The sequence below is a fragment of the Peromyscus eremicus genome, chromosome X (assembly GCF_949786415.1).
Source record: "Peromyscus eremicus chromosome X, PerEre_H2_v1, whole genome shotgun sequence".
Classification (NCBI taxonomy): domain Eukaryota; kingdom Metazoa; phylum Chordata; class Mammalia; order Rodentia; family Cricetidae; genus Peromyscus; species Peromyscus eremicus.
In genome coordinates, this window is record NC_081439.1 from 60061440 (window position 1) to 60084109 (window position 22670).

Sequence of the window (22670 nt, forward strand, 5' to 3'; positions counted from 1 at the left end):
GGGCTCATGTACCACCATGTGGTTCTTATGCTTCAAAAGTAAATGTATGCATGCTCAGAGGAAGTTCCTGAAATAAGCTGATTAGTTATTCCATGCTTCGCATCAATTTATTTTAATGGAGAATATTCTACTCTAATGTTAAGAATGACAAAGGCAAAAACCTTATATTATCATGTGCTGGCTAATAAAACTGTACAATAACATCTCTGTTCAGTAAACTATGTTTTGAGGTATTAAAGCCTGAATAAAGGACTAAAGACTAGGAGAGAAAATTGTACACAAGATCAGGGTGGAGAAAGCCAACCTAAAGCCTCACTTAGGGTACTTTAGCTAAAATCCCCATTTTGTCTTCCCTATAATTACCAACATGCAGTCCACATTTAAAGAGACATAAGTGGTACAGTGCTGAAAAAGAAAAGTGCAGAAACGCTTCTATGCCAGTTCTACTGGCTTTTGTTTTCTTAATAAAGGGTACGGAACTTAGGCTGTGTACACTGTACTTAAGAGGAACAAAACACCTACTTAGGCGTATTATGAAATGTGGCCCTGGCTAAGATTTTATCACTGAAATCAATGCAATCCATAAGTTTGTTGCCAGAAAAAGCATTTTCCCTAAGAAAATTTACATAAATGTTAAATATTTAACCAATTCTATTATCACTAAGAGCCTGTTTTGGCCAATTTGTAAGTTTGGTGAAGGCTTACAATGACTGAAGAACATTATAAAAGGATGGACTCAAGCTAGTATCCCCGTTGTTATTTTGTCAACTTGACTCAAGCTCAAGTTATCTGGGACAAGAATCCTTAATAGAGAAAATGCCTCTATTAGACTGCCTGCAGACAAGTCTGTAGGGCATTTTCTTGACTGATGATTGATATGGGAAAGCCCACTGTGGGTAGTATCATTCCTCGGCCAGTGGTCCAGGGGTGTGTAAGAAAGAAAACTGAGTAGATCAGGGGGAGCAAGCTAGTAAACAGGACTTCTCCATGGTCTCTGTTTCCGTTTCTGCCTTGACTTCCCCTGATGATGTACTACTACACCTGTAATTCAAATAAACCCTATTCCCCCTCAAATTGCTTTTGATCTTGGTGTTTATCAATGTAACAGAAACCCTAACTAAGAGAACTGGGTATTAGAATTCATACCTGTAACCCCAGTCTTTAAGGATGCTGAAGCAGGAGGACTGCTAGGTGTTCAAGGACAGCTTGAGCTACGTAGTGCTTTCAAGGTGAGTCTAAGCTATACAGCAAGACCCTATATCAGAAAACCAAAAGATGCCAGGCGGTGGTGGTGCACGCCTTTAATCCCAGCACTCGGGAGGCAGAGGCAGGAGGATCTCTGTGAGTTTGAGGCCAGGCTGGTCTACAGAGTGCGTTCCAGGAAAGACACAAAGCTACACAGAGAAACCCTGTCTCGAAAAACCAAAAAACAAACAAGCAAAAACACCAAAAAGAACCAAAAGGAGATGAATATACAGATTTAGGAGATATGATTCAGAAGACCCTAAAATTAACTCACTAGAAGACAATATTATCTATCATTGGCAACAACAATTAAGAATTTCGTGTACATGCCGGGCGATGGTGGCGCAAGCCTTTAATCCCAGCACTTGGGAGGCAGAGCCAGGCGGATCTCTGTGAGTTCGAGGCCAGCCTGGTCTCCAAAGCGAGTTCCAGGAAAGGCGCAAAGCTACACAGAGAAACCCTGTCTCGAAAAACCAAAAAAAAAGAATCTCGTGTACAGATTTAAGGATAAGTATCGTGATATGGTGGTGAATGAAGCTGACTAACATGGCAGATTCAAGAAGGAACTGAAGGCACAATACAAAGGGCTGCTGTGAGGCTTAGCAGTAAAGCATGTGGGGAGCATGCGCAGAGCCCTGAGTTCACCTCAGCAGCACAAAAAGACCCAAACAAAACCAGATACAAGGTAAAACTAACCAATTCTCTTCCTTTCCGAAATCTACCTTGAGTGACTAACCGAGTGAGACTAAGCACTCAAGCAACTATAACCACACTTTTCCATGACAGAAGATCATTAAGGGATGATGCGAGTGCAGTGCCATGCTGCCAGAAAGGTGTTTGAAAAGACCACATCAAAGTGCGCAGGGTTACATTTCTCAGCTTAGAGAGAACAATGGAGGAATGTAGTTCTTGCCTTTAAAGAGCCATAAAAATAAGAAACTAAACTACAGTCAAGTGATTAATAAACTAAATCTAAGATATCAAATCTAATTAGAAAGTTGAGAAGTACAATTAAACAATAACAGAAATACAAGAACAAGAATTATGCAATAAAAAGGATGTGATAAGGCAGAAAGACACATAATCACATCAGTTAAATCAAAACTAAGTACTTTTAAGAAAAAATAACATAAAAAGGCATGCTACTTAATAACTATTTAGACAATACTTGTTGAGGAAAGGAATGAAGATTTATCATTTTTTCTACTTTCTTCTTTCAAAATAAATGAATAAATTTCTAAAAAAATGAACAAAGAAGATATATCATTTTATCAGTCTTAAGAATTCATAATAATAAAAAACACAAAATGAAAACCAAAACAAAGAAGGGGGAAATGTGAAAACAAAACAAAAGAGAGAAAGAACATAAAGCTGGGTGGGTAGGGAGGTAGGGAGGAGCTGGGAGTTGGGGGAAGGAAGAAAACATGATCAAAATATATTGTATGGAAGCCGGGCAGTAGTGGCGCATGGTGGGCCTTTAATCCCAGCACTCAAGAGGCAGAGGCAGGCAGATCTCTGTGAGTTCAAGGCCAGCCTAGTCTACAAAGTGAGTTCCAGGACAGCCAAGGCTACACAGAGAAACCCTGTTTCAAAAAACCAATATATACTGTATGAAATTATTATTAAAAATTAAATTGAAAATTACAAATAAAAAATATAGATAAAAGGGACTATGGCTATAATTTTACTGTAATAATAGGAGGTAGCTTTGATATATCTTTAATAAAAGCACATTTAAATGACAAAAAATATTTCACTGCAAATGTCAAAATAAATACTATCAAAGTACTGGCATGATGAAATGAACTTATAAACACAAGCCTCAGGAACAAATATAACATTCATTGAGTAACTACACTGTACCCACCCCGCTGTCATCGCCTTGCTTTAGACCCATTACCTCATCTACATCATCTCAATAGTATCCTAACAAGTTCCTTAACATCCATTTTATTCTCCAGCGCATCTTCAACACTCATACGCAAAATTATTTTTCTAAGGTGAAAAATGTTTCTGTTTAAAATTTAATAGATCCTACAGCTGTAATATGATTCCTAATCTAGTAATCTCATCGTAACCTGATCCACCTTGGAGTATTTTTTTCTTCTCTTCTCAAACCTACTTCTATACTGCCACTGTAACCTTATAGTATGATGATTTTATTTCTTCAGGTTCCGCCAACTTCTACCATTTTATGCTTATTTCCTTTTCCTGTTCTCCCTGTGGTCTCAACAATGCCATAGCCACTCACTTCTTTTTTTTTTTTTTTGTTTTGTTTTTTTTTGTTTTTTTTGTTTTTTTTTTTCGAGACAGGGTTTCTCTGTGTAGCTTTGCGCCTTTCCTGGAACTCACTTGGTAGCCCAGGCAGGCCTCGAACTCACAGAGATCCGCCTGGCTCTGCCTCCCGAGTGCTGGGATTAAAGGCGTGCGCCACCACCGCCCGGCGCCACTCACTTCTATTTTCAACATTTCTTCAAGCAAGTCCTCACCGTAACTTTCCCAAAGAACTGGGTAATCCTTTTATATGCCTACATAGATTTCTAATATATATATAACCCAGAACATTTATTCTGTTCATTTAAGGCAAGATAGAAATACTTATTAAGCCTAATACATAAAAGTGTATCAAAGCAAAGGGGCTCTACTTGAAAGGGGATAGGTGCTGGAGTCCCTGCTGTTTTGGTCTACCTGATCTCATTTAGTCACACAGTGCCAGGCCTGAATCATCTCTATGCAATAGCAGACACAATTATGAAAGCAAGTTTCAAGTTTTAGCTACAACCTTATCGGCCACACAAACTCTCTAAGCCCCAGTTTTGTGAGATAATTAGTATGCATGAAATAAACATTTGTGAACCTTAAAGATCTGCATACATCTGAAGAATTTGAATTTCACAAGCCATAAGCTAAATGATTAAATTATAGAATCTTAGTTTTAGCACATGAAATTATTGACTGTGAAAGCACTCTAAATTCTAAAATCTTCATTTGTTAAAATAAAGCATCCTAAATCAGGTGTGGTGGCATACACCTTTAAACTCAGGAGGCTTAGGCAGACACATCGCTGAGTTCGAGGCCAGCCTGGCCTACATAACTAGTTTAAGATAGCCAAGGCTACACAGGGAAACCTTGTGTCAAAACAAAACAAAACAAAAGCATCCTAAAAAATGCCACTGAATTTTCAGAATCACGGGTCCTTTGCCATGTTTCCTGTACTTGGTAAGATTGCAATTTTTAGGGGGAAGAGACAACAATAAAGTACAATGTTTAGAGTATAAACTCTCAGACTTACAGGGTAGGTCAGTAGTACAGAGCTTGCCTAGCACGCGTAAGGTCATAGAGTTCAATCCCCAGCACAGAAAGAGAGAAAAACAGCTGTGTTGGTACTCAGCAGGCCAGATCTGAAGGCCAGCATAACACAAACTAGATGCATGATATACCTGGGTAAGTGGCATAATCTCACTGAGCCTTCATTTGTCATTCCTATTTTTTTTTTTGTATTTCTGGGTTCTGAACCTAGAACCTTGTGTATGTTAGGCGAGAACTATACCTCTGATCTATAGCTCTTCATTTTGCTTTCTCTTATTCTGAGACAAGGATCACTAAGTTGATGGTCCTAAGTAGTGGGAACTGCAGCCTGTACCACCAGGCCTGGATTCCTCATCTTCAAAGTGAAAACAACACTACAGCTTTTCAGTTACTGGGAGACACTCAGAACAAACTGTTTAGAGAATACAACCCTTTGAGAAATCAATGCTTATTTTTCTTTACTGAAGAACTTTGAGAGGTTTGAAATACCTGTTTTAATATAGCCATCAATATTCCCTTTCCTTTTCTGCTTTATGGTAAAGGGTTAAAGAACAAAATAGCTTAAGTCTCTAAGTGACCAGGCCTAACTCTGACCATTCTGACTATAGAGTATAGTACATCTGGTTTGATTCTGGACGGCCCATAGCAATTAGACAGCACTTTTTTCCACCAGATTTTTTTTCATTTTCATTACATTTATTAATTGTACAAAATAATGGATTTCATGATGACATTTCATACATGTATATATGATTTGATTATCTTCAACCCTCTATTATCGTACCATGCCACTACCACCCATTTCTTCTTCTACACTTCCAAGCTCCCCTTCTACTTTCCTGTTTTTTTTATTTTTCCTACTCTACCTTTAATTATTATTGCTATATATATGCATAAATATAAATTTTATATATTATATGAAAAACGACCCACTGAGTCGATGTAGGGTTTCTCAGATGTATATGTTTTGGGTCTGACTATCTGGTACTGGATAACCAATGAGAGGGTTTATCCCTGGGAAGACTTAGTCTCCTTCTCTCTGTAGTCACTAACGCCTAGAGCTCTTCATCTAGAGGTGGGCCTTGTAACTAAGGCTCGGGGAACATTGTGGGTAGAAAGACCAGGATGTTTGCTGAGAGACTGTGTCTTCCATGTAGGACATGGAAGCTGTGCCCACGAAGTCAGTATGGCAGCTTAAACAAGACCTAAACAATGACAACACTAGTTGGAAACCTTTTAAACACAGATGAAGTCTTGTTCTTCTCAGCAGAGCCTAACAGTATACCTCTAAAGCCAGCAAATCAGGTTCACCCAGTCAAACGAATTTCCTGTAACCGGAAGTTCAACATATAATAAACAAAGTGTCCTCTTTCTTTCAGTTTCTATACTTTGGTTTTTGATATGGTATATAGCCCAAGCTGGCCTCAAACTTAGGATCCTCCTGTAAGTGATATTACAAAGTGTGTGCTTATACCACACCTGGACATATAACTCTCTACCCTTTATGTTGCAGGGTCTCATATAGATCAGGCTAGTCACAAATTTGCTATGTAGCACACATTAACCTTGCACTCCTGATCCTCCTGCCTCTTTCTCCCAAATAATGGGATTAAAAGTGTGCATGCTTAGCAATTCACTGGTTTCTATCAGGAATGTTTATTTACTATTAGAAGTACTCATGAGCTATTTCTTATATGAGTTGAAATCTAACATTAAATAGAATTTTATAAGAGATGCTAACTAGATAAAACTAGATATAAAATATTCTCAAATTGAAAAGGGGAACTTTTTTGTTTTACTTCTTTATTTAGGTTTTTCAAGACAGGGTTTCTCTGTCTAACAGTCCTGGCTGTCCTGGAACTCACTTTGTGGACCACACTGGCCTTGAACTCAGAAAGATCTGCCTGCCTCTGCCTCCTAAGTGCTAGGATTAAAGGCATGCACCACCACCACCTGGCTATTTTTAAAACTATAAACATAAGTACAAATTCTTAAATGAACTTCTTAGATAAAAGTAATACAAAAGGTGTTGGAAACAAAACAAACACTACTTAGTACTTTTAAAAAAAAGTATAGTATAAACATGAAAATATTTTCAAAACCTATCTGGTTGAACCAAAAAAAAACCTGTAAAAGAATATGTATAATATGATTACACTATGTTTTTGTGCTATTAAATGTACAGAAGCAACTTAATTACTGCATAGAAAATATTCAGTCTATTCAAGAATATACAATCATGTGTGGCGGTATACACTTGTGATTCAGCACTCAGGAGGTAAAGGCAGAAAGATAGTTTGAGGCTATCCTGAGCCACATAGGAAGACCTTGCTTCAGAAATCCTAGGCAGTTTGGGGGTGTAACTAAGTGGTACAGTGATTGCCTACTATGTATAAAGACCTGGGTAGCCAACACACACATATACACACACACAGTGAAAAGGCCTAGGATCTCCAGCACTACAAATAAAACTCATACTCTGTAACATAATGAAGACAAATCATTTTTAATACAGTGTTTCCTAACATGAAAAATAAAATAATACCTTTTATTTAAGTTTGTTAAAAGTAATGGAAAAAATGGTTATTTTAAACACTCAAGTGCCCTGAAACTATTGTCCAAGAAATCTGAAGTTGTCACAAAAACAAGGTCTTTCCAGACAGACATGGTAGCTTAAGCATTAATCACTGGACTTGGGATGTAGAGGCAAGATGATCAGGACTTCAAAGTTATCTTTGGCTATATAGTAAGTTCAAGGCCAGAAAGGGTTATATAACAACAAAACAAAGTTGGGCAGTGGTAGCGCACACCTTTAATCCCAGGGAGGCAGAGGCAGGCAGATCCCTGTGAGGTCTACAGAGTGAGTTCCAGGACAGCCAGGGCTGTTACACAGAAAAACTCTGTCTAAAAAAACCAACGACAAAACCAAAAATTGTGTGTGTGTGTGTGTGTGTGTGTGTGTGTGTGTGTGTGTGTGTGTGTGTAAAACAAGGGAGTCAGTAAAACAAAGGCAGGCAGCAAAGAACAGAACCCAGAATCGGCTTCTTCAAAGAAATGGCATGCTGTACTTATGCACAAAAGATCACAGCCCCGCTTATATCAATAGCTACCATAATGCAGAACATGTAATTAAATGATGGTACAGGCAGAATGTGGATCTACACTTTATGATACCCACTATGTCCAAATATATTACTTTACAAGGCAAGGGAAGAAAAGAAGTTCTTTCCAAAATGCTGTGTCAGTAAACTTTAAATTCAGGTTTTACTCATTAGAAAACTAACATACTTGCTTACATATACATACAACATTAAAAAAGATTTAAGTCCCTGTAATCACAGTATTTAGGAGGCTGAGGCAGGAGTATAGGGAGTATGAAGACAACAATGAGGTCCTGTCTCCAAAACAACAAATATAAAGTTTGATGATGATGTGTGTGTGTGTGTGTGTGTGTGTGTGTGTAATTTCTCCAAAATTTTATATTAGCATTAGAGATTTGCTTATAAAAAAGAAATTTCTTTCTAACCCCATTTGCTTTAACTAAATGTGCACAACCATATGAAGAACTAATAAATGTTTTTACAAGTGACAGAAGTTACTCTGATATAGTAATATGGTACCCAGATATCTGTTTTCCTAATTCTCTTAAGACAATAGGAAAAGACACATACAGCCTTTTAGACAATTAGAATAGGATTAACTTATAAAATATTTATCTATATTAGAAAACACCCACAGGTTTTCTCTTATGAGGAACATTTTAAGCGTGAATGTTTCTCTTATGTTCTCTAAAGGGAAAAAATAAAATTAACAATAATAATCTCCATTTTATGTAGAAATACCTTTACTTGCTATATTAGTACTAAGTAATATTTCCTTATCTAAGAACAATGTGCCAGAAAATACATGTAGATAAAGCCATGGTTTTACCACTTACCAGTTCTGATCCAGTTTCCCATAAAGCAAGAGGTCAATCATAACATGATCTCTTGGGGCCCTTTCCTAGTGAGATATTATTTTATTTTATTTTATTTTATTTATTGACTCATTTTGAAGAAAGGAAAAGACAGGGTGGTCTAGAACTCACTAAGTAGATCTTGGGCTCAAACACTCCATCCTCCTACCTCTGCCTCCCTAGTGTTAGGATTCCAGATATGTACCAACATGCCTAGCTTGCTGATATTTTTTAAAATAGATGGATAAAAGCTCATTCCTGTCTTTATAGGCATGTGATAGGGCATAGATAGTATAAATGTATAGTGAAGAAATGTAAATTATAATGCTGATTCAATACATTACTGACCAACTGAAAAAATTTCTTTTACTAATCAACTGACATAATATGTGAATACTTAAAAACTTTTAAGTGCTATACAGACTAAGTCAAAATTCTTAGCAATTTATATCTACAACTCCATAATTTTTTTTTTGGCTAACAAAAAGCTGTGCATAGCTAATGTATTTAACTCAGGGAGTTTGCAGACATGGACACTTACCCATGAAAGAAAGTTATCACTAGAATCAATGTCATAACCATACCCATCACTTCTAAAAGCTTTATCCCACTCTATTATTATCTTTTGGTGATGAGATCATTTAAGATCTACCCTGTCGGCAAAGGTTTAACATAATACTCAGTATTTTAACAGTAGATACTATGATGTATAATACATCTGAAGAACTAATTTATCTTGCCTAACTGAAGCTTCGTGTCCTTTGACCAAGACCTCCCTATTTCACCCATCCCCCAGACTCTAGCAACCACCACTTACTTCTCTTTGAGCCTACATAACAGAATATTTTAGAATCCTCATATAAGGGGGATCATCTTATGTCTGGCTTATTTTACTTTGCATAATGCCTTTTATACTATTGTAAATAGGATTCCCTCTTACTGTTTTTCAAGGTTGGATAATATTTGATAGCAGATTTTTACCCATTCATCTGCTGATAAAACATTTAGATTCCTTTCATGTCTTAGCTACTGTCACTAATCCTGCAATAATCACAAACATGGGATCTCAGATAGCTCAATATCCAAACTTGAATTCATATATATATATGGAATATATGGGAGTTGTTTTTTTAAAGATCCTCCATACTGTTGAGTTGTGGCTGCACAAATTTACACTATTTCTCAAAGTGCACAGGGTTCCCTTTATCCACATCCTCACCAATACTGACTACTTTTTATTCCTTTGATTAATGGCCACCCTAACAGGTATGACGTAGTATCTCATTATACTTTTGATTTACTGCTCCCTAATGACTAGTAATGATGGGCAATTTTTCATACACCTATTTGCTGATTCTAATTGCTCCATGACAGGAAAGAAGGGTAAAGAACAGACAGCTAACTTATTAGTACAATTAGTCAAATATACAGGCCCTCAATTTGAAGCTTAGGAAAATACAGTCCTAATGATTTCCATTCAGGTTTCTGTGCAGATTTCTTTCTAGGTGGGGGAAATGTTATTTGGCATAAAGCATGCTTTTTAGAAATACTATCTTCTTTGGGGTGTTATATGGAGAAGCAATCAAGCATCCTTTCATTTATAACCATATAGATTCAAGTTTATTAAATATAAATTTAGACTCTGAACATCTGTGAAGTACACACAGCCTTAATCAGAACTCTCACTTTCACTGTAGTAGTATCATTTCCTTGGTCCCTGTTGACATGTGCTTTGTTAGTTAACCGAATAATCAGAATAAACATACCTTTGGCAGCATGGGAGTATCCCTTTTCTTCTTCTTTTCTGAATTAGGGTCATCTAGTAAGTCTGGCTCAAAAGTATAAAGTTCAGTAAGCTCATTCATGGTAAAATGACGTTCAACCTGCTGTTGATCAACAACTCGGAAAGATAGTGACTGCTTTGTTACCTGTCGATCATAAATCTTATCTTCCATGGTTCCCTTTGTTAAGGAAAAAAAAGGAACAATACACAGATAAGGAAAATTTGGTCAACATGAAACTTACGGATACATCTAGTTACTGGTTAATATGAAATGCTAAAATTTCAAGGTCATATGTTGCTACAAAGAATCACTAACAGTGTTGCTCCATTCTACTCAAGAAAACTTACCATCTTAATTTGTCATCAAATTAAGAAAATTAGACTATGAAGACTTATTCTAAATTATCTGAGCAAACTGGATCTGTGTGCCACCTTGAGATAGTTCTATGCTAGGTGAAAGTCAAAGAGCAAGCAGCTATCAGGATGAACAGAAATAAAAGGCACATGAAATTAGAATGAAAGAAAGCAGAATTTTAGTGTAATATATAATAAGCTAACAATAGCCAAAACTCCCTTTAGTTCAAACGTAGCTTTAATTCAGTATAAGCTAGTATATTGACATATACTATTCATTACTTATAAACTAAAATATAAAGAAGCTGTATATTTTAAGTAACAGGAAAGAATTTACACTCGCAAGCCACACTAAGGAAGATCAAGTAAAGATCTGCCCCCCAGGCTGTAATTGAGAAAAGCCCAGATTTAGGTGCAGGTGGACAGTATATGTCCCACCTACATGTGCCAGTTAAAAGGGCAACTTGACCCTACAAACATAAATGACCTTGAAATGCACCTATTTCTTCAATTTTGTTGAATTGTCTTAAATCTGAATTCTGAGGGGGTGTTGATGATTTTGTTTTTAAACAGGGGTCTCACTATGTAACCAAGACTATCATTGAAACTGCCACCGTTCTGCCTACACGTCCTATATGCTGGGATCACAGCTGTGTACCACCATGTCTGGCCTGTGTCTCAGGCTAACTTGACACCTGCCTTATTTACAGAATATTTTCAACTCTGTCTCTTTCTAAGAGACCTATGTCGTGCATGTCTAAAGTAATATCAGTTTCATCTGTCCATGTTCTGTACCTCTAGAATATTATTAACTTCAACTTTTTAGTATGAAAAAATGCAAATGACAAACCTACCTGAGCTAAGAACCTATATACATAAACAGGCTTAGTTTGTCCAAAGCGATAAACTCTGAATATACTCTGGATGTCATAAGATGGATTCCAGGAAGCATCAAATATAATTACTCTATTAGCAGCTACCAGGTTAATTCCAAGAGATCCTGCTTTGGTGGAAATGATAAACAATCGCCCTCTAAAAATGAAAACATAAAATAAATGTTTAGTTATAATGACTTTAATATTACAAAAGCACACACACATAGCATACTTTATCTACAGTAGTTTAAATAAGATAAATCAGCTTCCCAGAACAAAGAAAAAATTGTAATTATATTATTAATATTAAATATTATTAATATTTAAACATCCAATAATTTGTAATTAAAGATGACTTAGAGATTAAGAAGAGCTGGGGGAGGAGATAGAATATGATCAAAATATAGTATGTTTAAAATTGTTTTAAATAAAAAAAATATCAATATACATTATTAGAATTTGTTCTGCATCATTTATGATTGGAGAAAAGCAAATTAAAAATCACATTAAGATTGTTTCTCAGCCTTTTGGCTAAAATCAAGTGTAGTGTCTGTTATCAGTTTAATATACGATGTATCCTCTATCCAAGGAGAGTATGTTACATGGATTTTTGGAGCTAAGAGATAGAACAGGAGCAGTTTCTGTCCACTCCATGCCATTAACCTGGTATCGCAGTTCCTCCAAGAACAGTGCACCGTCTTTGGAGAACTTGAATGAATGAATAAACAAACTAGATTTTATAAAAAACATGACAATACTAAGTCGCGACAAGAATGTAGAACTCGAAGTGTCTTACATTGCTGAAATGAATACAAACCATAGAGTCACTGTGGAAAACTGACAATCTCATAGAAAGATAAACATAAAATTAGCCGGGGGGTGGTGGTGCATTCCTTTAATCCCAGCACTGAAAAGACAGAGGCAAGCAAATCTCTGAGTTGGAGGCTAGCCTGGTCTACAAAGCGAATTCCAGGACAGCCAAGGCTGTTACACAGAGAAACCCTGTCTCAGAAAAACCATAAAAAATTATCATACAATCAGTAATTACGGTCCTCAGACTGCATCACACCTAGGGAAATACCATTGATGACAAAAACTTGTATAGGAACATTCATAATATCTTTAATTCTAAAACCTGGGAACAATTTAAATGGCCCTGAGTAGGCAATACTATACAAACTGTCTATATCCCTATGAAGACCTAGAATTCAAAAATAAAAAGGAAATAAGCATAAACCACAAATACCTTCTTGAGATAGAATCTTACAAGGTTGCCCTGGCTGGCCTGCCATTTGCTATGTAGACCAGGCTGGCATTGAACTTACAAAGATCCACCTGTTTCTGCATCCCTAATGCTGGAATTAAAGCATGTGCTACCATGTCGGGCCCAAATACATTTTAGTAAAGGAAAAAAGTGAGATTCATATGGCTACAATCTATAGGATTCTATGAGCAAATTTTTTTTTTTTTTTTTTTTGGTTTTTCGAGACAGGGTTTCTCTGTGTAGCTTTGCGCCTTTCCTGGAACTCACTCTGTAGTCCAGGCTGGCCTCGAACTCACAGAGATCCACCTGCCTCCGCCTCCCGAGTGCTGGGATTAATGGCGTGCGCCACCACTGCCCGGCCCCATGAGCAAATTTTGGGGTAAAGATTGTGATTGACCTGGTTTGGGTCTCGACTGCATCATTTATTAAAAATGAGAGGCTCTATTAAAAATCTAATTTTACTGAACCTGAATTAAAAATATCTACACATACAGAGCAGCTTCCTACCTCACATTGGTTTCGTCATTAAATTCTTCAGCCCACTTCTTCCTTGACTGTGCAGTCGTAGAACCATCCAAACGATAATAGTCAATATTTCGGAGCCACTTCCCTTCACCTGAAAATGTAGTAAGAAAACTCAATTTGAATTTGATGTGTTACTCTGCTAATATTGCTAATGTAGACTTTCTTCCTTGAGTACCACTTGAAAGCAAGATGGCTGAATGACTAGAGGTTCTTGCCACAAAGCTTGACCTGAATTTGATCCCCAGGACCCACCAAGTAGAAGAAGAAAGCTCCTGGGCTACCAAGTGAGTTCTAGGAAAGGCACAAAGCTACACAGAGAAACCCTGTCTTGAAAAACCAAAAAAAAAAAAAAAAGAAGAAGAAAGCTGACCTCACATTGTTCTCTGACCTCCACTGACATGCCCAACTACATGCCTATAATCCCACATCTAGGAGGGCTGATGGAGAATTTCAGTCTCCATAACTAGACATCATCAAAAATCACAATCAGGGTGGAAGATGTAGCTGTTGGCAGAGTGCATGAAGCCCTGGATTCTCACTATGAAATAAAACCAGATGTGGTACAGGTTATCTGCACACAATTCCAGCACCATTTGGGAGGTAGAGGCAGGAGGATCCGAACTTCAAGGCCAGGCTCAGATACAGAGTGAATTTGAGACTTTGTATTTAGGAACACAAATAAACTAGGTTAACAGCTCAGAGCCTGCTGTGCAAATGCGAGGATCTGAGTTCTGATCCCCAGCACCCAGGCAAAAGTTGGGCATAGTGGTGGGCGCCTGATGCCAGGGACTCACTAGCCAGTCAACCTGGCTGGAACTGGGAGTTCAATTCAGTGAGAGACCTTGTTTCAAAAAATAAGATAAAGACTGACTGAGGAAGATACTTGAGGTGACCTCTGGCCTCCACGTACTCAGAGAGACATATGCACAGGCACACATATACACACACACACAAACAAAACAAGAAGGTGGGTTATATTACTGTAGAGTAGCTCAGCGACACACTCTTTTCTAGCATGTACAAAGCCCTGAGGTTCCATCCTCAGGAAAGAAAACAGAAATGAGTTCTATCTATGCTTTTTGTACAACAGATCCTTCCCCCTTCTCAGTGCTGTATTGAAATCAGGGTTTCATTCCATAGCCAAGGCTGCCAACTGAACACACAATCCTTCTTGTTTCTGCCTTCCTACTGCCAGAACTACAGTACTCAGTCACTACATGCAACAGAAAGATAGTCCTTTCTTAAACAAGGGACAATTAAGAACATCATGAATAAATTCACCGCACTGGCTACGGTGGTTCATGCCTATAATCCCAGTATCTTGCTCAAACAAAAGGTAGAAAATACCTGAGAAATGGCAACCAAGGATGTCCTCTGCCTTCACTGGCCTGGAACTTTGCCAAACTGGTCAGTACCTAAAACTCTCAATCTGGAGTTCTCTGAATTTTGACATACTGCACAGACTGCTAGATAGTAATTCCTAATCTGAATCTGATAATCTAAATTAAAATCCACAGTGTTCCAAATTCCGCTACTTAAAAAACTTTAGTTTTCCGAACAATTTGTATTTTGAAATAAGGGCTATAATGTGTTTGATCAAGGTCTGTATCATGATTTACTGTGGTGTTTCTTAAATCTAAAGTACCCAATACACAGTGCCAATCCTAGCAGTAGTAATAATAGTCACTGGTAGTTACAGCCAACGCTTGCCAAAGACAACTTATAAAATTAGAAATAAACTGAGCCAGGCAGTGGTGGCACACACTTTTAATCCCAGCAGTCAGGAGGCAGAGGCAGGTGGATCTCTGTGAATGTGAGGCCAGCATGGTCTACAGAGCAAGTTCCAGGACAGTCGGGGTTACACAGAGAAACCCCATCTCAAACCTCACAGTAAAAAAAGGAAATAAACTGATAAGCATGTTTAAAAAAAAACAGGTCAACTTTACTAGTGGTCAGAAAAATATAAATTAGCCAAGTATGGTGGTACATATCATCACCTGGGAGACTGAAGCAAAAGCCAACCAAACTAAACCGAGAAACCCCCCAAACCAAGTCAGGGACTCTGAGTAAAAAGTGGTGATTTACAAGCTGTCTCTGAAATATAAGAATCAGAGTAACTGCCGGGCGGTGGTGGTGGTGCACGCCTTTAAACCCAGCACTTGGGAGGCAGAGGTAGTTGGATCTCTGTGAGCTCAAGGCCAGCCTGGGCTACAGAGTGAGTTCCATAACAGCCAGAGCTGCTACACAGAGAAACCCTGTCAGAAAAACGAAAAAAGAATCAGAGTAACCAAGGACTTTATTCTGAAGAGAGAAGAGAGGAAAAGCACCAGGAACCATGAAAAAGTAGATGGGACAGCTGAAAAGCACAGAAAAACAGAAAGGCTACAGAGACCAACATGGAAAGCAACCCACAACCTAAGCCCACAGCTCAGCCTCCAAGGTCTGCCTCCCTACTATGCCAAATAGGCTGATTTCTGTTGCTTGTGACCATGGAGCTGAAACTTAGGGCTTTGTACATCTAAGTTCCATGCTCTTATCACTGAGCTATATCTCCAGACTCTTCAATTGAGTTTAACAGAGAATTGCCCTATAGAACTCCTCGGCAGCCTGGCTTCTAGTCAAAACATCACCATTTACAACAGCCCAAAGGTGAGGACACACCCAATATCAACAAATGACTTTTCAAAAGGTGAGATTAGACAGATGCTGAGATACTAGATCAGAAACAAAGCACAACCTAATAACGCCTGCCACAAACAGGTTAACACTGAAATTAGTTCACAAGTGAAAGAAGCCAGTAATGAAAGACTATGTATTAATTACTATGGTACAGATTTTCATTAAATGGATTTTAGCAAATCTTATCACAAAAGAATAACAATAGAATAGGATACATTAATATAATTCACTGTAATATTCATTTTACTATTTGTATCCCATAATGTCATGTTACAAACCTCCAATAACACACAAGAAAGATTTAAACAAACAAAACAAAACAAAACAAGCAAGCATAATAACCAATGCTGTAATCCCATCATACACCAAGGTGAGGCAAGAAGGTCATGAGTTTGGGGCCAGCCTAGCTAAACATCAAGACCCTGTTTTAAAATAAGGGGTGAAAGGGGGAGAAGCAGAGATGAGAGATAAAGACTGACCAGCTGTCTGTGAATAAAGACAAAGAGAAAATACAGGCTAATTTGGGATGTCAGAGTTGTGAGACACTGGATAGCCTGGTTTCCTTTATCCTTAAAATGTTTATATATGCTCAAGTGAGTGTTTTAAAATTTATAATAATGTAGACTTGCTTATAACTCACCTTTATAAATAAGAGGCTTATCTTTGTCTTCTGTTTTCTCCCTACTAGCCAATTCAAGAAAATCTTCAATCAAGTCCAGAGATATGAGTGACTGGCTAAAAACAAGACTAAAAAAAAAAAAAAAAAAAAAAAAGATTAGTGTTCATGGAGTAGAAGATCAATCCAGTAATTATTTTTCTTAATTAACCATGAATTTAACACAAAATTTTGTAATTAAAATCCAAAAGCCTCAAGAAGATATACTTTGAAGAAATTAAAAAGATGATTGTAAGATTTGTATGAATGTTAGGCACAGGACAAACAAAAAAACAACCAAAAAGGTAACTCAGCTCTAAATCACTGAAGGGTGGGAGAATATCAATGGGCAGGAGAATTATCAATGGGCAGAAGAATATCAATGGAACAGAGCCTACCTAGACACAGACATAGCAAGAGTTCGGTTGTCTCAGTTGTCTTCCCCAGAATCAAACACTTCACTGAAGCAATTAATTCTGTACTAAAACTAAGTTCTTGATGGTTCCTATAAACAAGAATTTAAGTTCCTAGAAATGTTATTTGCTATTAATATAGAATTTGGACAATTCTGCTGGACAAGAGGTCAGCCGGAATCGATTAGCAAGTAAGACTAGTCTAGGAATCACTGAGCCAAGTACCATGCAAACAAGTTAAGAGTCATTAGGAACAAATGTCAGTATACTAATATGTTTCCTAGTTGCAAATAACATAAAGAAAAGTTGATCTCTGATTGATAAAAATGCTCATACCTACATAAGTCATTTTGATTTCACCTAGTTTTATTAGCATTTCATATGAAAATGCAAAGATCAATACAAGACTGGCAAGATGGCTCAGTGGGTAAAATTGCTTGCCATCAGGCTGGACAAATTGAGTTCAATCCCTGGGTCCCACATGATGGAAGGAAAGAACCAACTCCCAAATTTTTCTTGTGACTTCCTCACACGTGCCATGGCACAGGCAACACACACACATGTAATTAGAAACTTTTAAAAGCAATACTCACAAAAACAGATCACTGGGGATAGATCAGCTTTATCTACTTCCTGGTACCTGTGAACAATGGCCGTTTTACACTGTCTTTGCCAGGCTTATCCCTTTATGATGAATGGACTAAAAATCCATCTGAAACCATGAGCCAAAGCAAACTTTCCTCCTTTAAGTTGTTTCTATCAGTTATTTTGTTACAACAATGAAAAAGTGACTAAGACAGATGATATCCAAATAAAAAATTGAAGGTGCTAAGGGTCAAACCAAGTAGTCTTCTACACACTAGGCAAGCACTCTACCACTAAGCTACAGACACCCCCAAGCTCTCACATTAATTTTAAACCACAGAAGTTGATAACAGAAAAGCAAACAACAACAAAACAATCTGTAGTAAGAATCACTTCTCCGCTTGTACGAGCTCTAAACTCAAATATGTACTTCCTACTTTTCATCTTTCATGAATAACTAACATGTTATTCAAACTTAGCCCAAAAGCAAACTCTTTATTTCTTCTAATGCACTTGTTTACCCTTTAGCCCTCTCAATTTAGTAAATAATACCATAATCCAGTCATTTAAACTGCAGATCCAGTAGTCACTCTTTGATTATTTATTGCCTATTACATGATTATGTCATCAGTTATTGACAATAGGAATCTACCAATTCCTATTGTTTCTAAACCAAAACAATATTTTTACCAATTAATCCCAGCACCTAGGAGGCTAAGGCAGAAAGACTAACGAGTTTTAGACCACCCTGAACCATACAGTAAAACCCTGAAGCACTGAAGAAAAAACTTGATTATGAACTCAGAAACAGCCACTTATAAGGAAGGTAACTGTTTGTACTGGCATGGGACTGTAATAGTCAAAGAAATCACAACTTTACATGAAAAGAAAACATCAGATTTGCTTAAGTAAACTTTATAAACAATAGTAAGGGTACCAAAAAGTTCATTTATATAATAGATATACGAAAAAGCTTACACTTTATCCCCAATTTCTTCTGCCATTCGAAGAATTTCAAAAAGAAGTACCATTTTCCCAGAATGCTCTAAAACCTCAGCATCAGCATCTGTAACAAAATCTTTGTACCAATCTGGAGCTGGGCTACTTGGGTTAGAAGTGGAAGTAGTTTTACCTAAATAAAATAAATAGAACATAAGTAAGTATATCAATCAAAAAAAAAAAAAAACTGAATAAGACCAAAAGAAGCAAAACAAGCCAGAGTAAGAAAGGTAACGGACTGATGAATATTTAGGACAGGGACAGGCAGATGAACACAAACGCCATCACAGGAGAAAAAGCTCTACACTGAGGGAAAGGCATAGAATGGAGAGAGATGGAGGTTGAGAGAAACGCAAGGTGATAGCAAGCAAAAGATGGATTCTGACAGAATGCAAGAAAACAGATGCTACAAGCAGGGCTGAGGAGCTCAGAAAGAGACCGTAAGAGCTGGAAGTCCCACAGACTATTAAAACAAAAACAAAAAACAAAAAGCCAACAACCCTGAAAATTCACTCTAAGAGACACGGGGGGCGGGGGGGGGGGGAGAGAAAGAAAGAAAGAGAAATATTAAGGAAGAAAAACTCTTCCCTGGACTACTAACTCCAAAGACTGACCTGAAAACTCGCCCAATCACACTGAACCATTTTGTTCTTAGTTTTGTTTTTTGTTTAAAAAAATATTTGACACATAAGAGAAACAAGAAGAAAGTACAGGAAATAATCTATTAGATAATTTAAACATAATTTGAATCAAAATAAAAATATAAAGTTAACAGGCTTCTAAACTTTTAATTTTGCTGCACTAAAAAGTATTGTAAATCTTAATGTTATAAAAAAACCACAGAATTTAATGGACAGCTGTGCTTTCATATCTCATCTTCATCAGTATTGTAACTCTACATGATACAGATGAAGTCTAAAATGTGGTCCATTTATTCCCGCTTTTCCTAAGACCTAACTAAACCCCTACTTTCTATGTTTGTCATCTCTATTTTACTGCAAGTGTACCCCTAAACTGTACATCATCCTGGCATTTTAAGCCATGCACAAATAGTACCATATAGCTTATATCATTCTGCAACTTTTTTGGGGGGGTGAGGGGGTTGAGACAGGGTTTCTCTGCAGCTTTGGAGCCTTTCCTGGAACTCACTCTGTAGACCAGGCTGGCCTACAACTCACAGAGATCCGCCTGCCTCTGACTCCCAAGTGCTGCAATTAAAGGCGTGCGCCACCACTGCCCAGCTCATTCTGCAAATTATTGTTCAGTGTGGTTTTTCACTCAAAATGTGATTATTTACGTTTGCCATTTAGCTTTTTTTATTCAGTCATGCTAACTGCCATGTAGTATGTAAACTACATGATTATGTCATCAGTTATTAACTTTCTGTTTGTAAGATAAAATGATGTTTCTCTATGAATCATCAAAAGGAATGTTCAATGCTTGTTGCTGTATTTTCTCAAGTACCATACATTTTATCTAAGTTTTGAATTTTATAACACAAAGTTACAGGATGATTTCTACAACAGTTCAATATACCTATTTTATAGTCTTCATCCAATATTTACATAATCTTATTTTCTTGAGACTCTGACCATGTGGTTTGTTCTGTGAGCTAATTTTCCTCAGGCTGTTTATTAGTAATTTTTGTCACTAAATTTTCCTAAGGTTAATATTTCTAGCATTCTATACTTATTTTTCTTTTTAAAGTTTCAAAATTGTATTTATTATTATTATGTATGGGAGGGAGGGCACGCATGTGGAGGTCAGAGGCCAACTGCGTAAAGTCCACTCTCTCCTTCCACATTTATGTGGGTTTCCAGAATCAAACTCAAATCTGTGGGCTTCTGTAACATATGCCTGTTGAACCATTTTGCCAACCATTTTTTAAAAATATTTCTATTTGCTTTTATCAATTCCACATATGTACACTTTGAATACTGACTCTTCGCCTCTAACTTCCTACCAGTTCTGCCCACCATGTTACCTCCCTTAAAATCTCTCTTATAAATTTGTGTGTTTATTTTCTTCTGTGACCCACAAGATTAACCAGGGCCAACTGTGTAAATGTGGGTTTGGAGCTATCAATTCAAAGGTGGTGGGGGGGGGGGAGAGAGGTCGTATACAATTAAGACAGTCACTTCCCCCTTCTCAGAATCTAACGATTGCCAATAGTTCAGAGATAAGGGGTGATCCCTTGATCCCTGTCCTATTTCCCTGATTGAATGTTGATAGGGCTGGTCTGGTGTGGACTGAACACAGGTTACTACAGTTCATATGAGTTCATGGTTACAGTAGCAATAGAGTCTAGTTAATAGTGTTTTGTTGCCCCTCGTCTTTAGCTTCCAGGTCCAGGTCCAGGTCCCTCTTATGCCATGCACTCATGACTTCTTTTCTGCATCTAAGGCAGTCACGAGTCTCTGTATCCACGACTGTTCATTGTAGAAGAGGTCTAATTTTTCACTACCATTTCATCTTCATTGTAGCTGTAATCTGTGAACATGTGTGTCTGAGGTGAAGGCACATTTCTGCAGACTAAATTCTATACTTGCTACTGTAGGTTACCCCCAAAGGATCACTAACACAGAATTACTTCTTTGTTTCATTTTGTTTTTGTTTCTAGACAGGGTTTCATGTACCCCAAACTTGCCTTGACTTTAGCCAAAGCTAGGATTACAGGCATGGACCACCATACCTGGCTTTCAGGCCTATGTTGTGAATTTAATAAAACAATTTTATCAACCAAAAGCCAAAGCTGAAACATACAAACTTCCCATAAATTCTCATACTAACTGGCAGGTTTTGTTTGTGGGGCGGGGGTGGGGGAGAGTATAACACTTGACAGCAAATCTGTACCCTTAGGGATTCAGCTTTGAGAGAATAATCTAAGACCAACACAGTATAGAAGGCTAAAAGCCTTGTATTCTGTCCCTAAGTAGGAAAAAAGAGCAACAACAATAGCAGCAAAAACCCAAAACTGCTAGTCTCGAGACTAGAATACTGCTAGGGCTTCTAGTCTCCATGTACTTGAACTTGTTTTTGAGGTTTAACAAGGGCCTCTTTGCATCTGGTCCCTGGTGGTTCCATTACCTTTATAAAACTCATTGTGCATTTGCATTAAAACCTCAATAAACTATTATTTAGGCATGTCACATACTTGTAAGACCCCATCTTTCCCTGAATGTCTTTTGTTTGTTTGAGACAAGGTCTTATTCCGTAGCCTAGCCTGGTCTCAAACTCACTACATAGCCAAGGCTAGAGTAAAACATGATTCTCTGACCTTATTATCCTAAGTGCTGGGATTACAGGTATATACTATCCCTCTTGCCTCTGAAATGTTTTATAGGATATTCTCCTCCTCTCTTGGTGAAATTCTATTCACACCTTACTATACTTTTCATCTCAGAAAGGTTTCCCTGAAATTATTGGTCCTTGTATATGGGAACATGAATGGTAAACAGTCCTCTTCACTGACATGGAAACATTGCTTGGTAACCACAACTCATCACACACAGGCAATTTGGAAAAAAACCAATGTGGCTTATTCTGAACAGTCTGTGGGAGTCCAGAATTTGGAATAAGCCAGGCACACAATAAATAAACCAGCCCACAATAAATTCGGGCAAGGAATCTCTAATGAGCTTCTCCAGTAAACAACACTATGTACATGTGGTAACTGAATGCTAGAGAAGTACATTCTAGAAGATTCCAAGAGGAGTATGCTGGTTTGAAAGAAAATGGCCCCCAAAGGGAGTGACACTATTAGGAGGTGTGGCCTTGTTGGAGGTGTGTTACTGTGGAGGCAGGCTGTGAGGTCTCTTCTGCCTAAGCTTCCCTCAGTGTGACTGTCAGTCAACTTCCTGTTGCCTCTAAGACGTAGGACTCTGAGCTGCCCCAGCACCTTGTCTACCTGCACACCACCATCCTCCCTGTCATGATGATAACGGACTGAACCTCTGAAACCAAGCAAGCTATACTAAATGTTTTCTTTGTAAGAGTTGCCGAGGTCATGGTATCTTTTCACAGCAACTG

General features: G+C 37.7%; 1 protein-coding gene and 1 non-coding gene across 5 annotated transcripts in view; one reads left to right on the forward strand and one right to left on the reverse strand.

Moving 5' to 3' along the window:
* The window catches only part of Atrx (ATRX chromatin remodeler), a 178033-nt gene that overhangs the window by 17427 nt on the left and 137936 nt on the right, over nucleotides 1-22670 (reverse strand). For all 4 annotated transcript variants that reach the window (XM_059251435.1, XM_059251433.1, XM_059251432.1 and 1 more), the window contains 5 exons: nucleotides 18621-18774; nucleotides 16630-16736; nucleotides 13293-13401; nucleotides 11501-11678; nucleotides 10276-10470 (listed from right to left, as the gene is read on the reverse strand). In XM_059251435.1, coding sequence (XP_059107418.1) covers nucleotides 10276-10470; nucleotides 11501-11678; nucleotides 13293-13401; nucleotides 16630-16736; nucleotides 18621-18774 — 743 coding nt within the window. The remainder of the gene's footprint in view (nucleotides 1-10275; nucleotides 10471-11500; nucleotides 11679-13292; nucleotides 13402-16629; nucleotides 16737-18620; nucleotides 18775-22670) is intronic.
* On the forward strand, nucleotides 12033-12221 carry LOC131900339 (U2 spliceosomal RNA). The gene has a single exon (XR_009376232.1). It is a non-coding gene; the product is annotated as a U2 spliceosomal RNA (small nuclear RNA).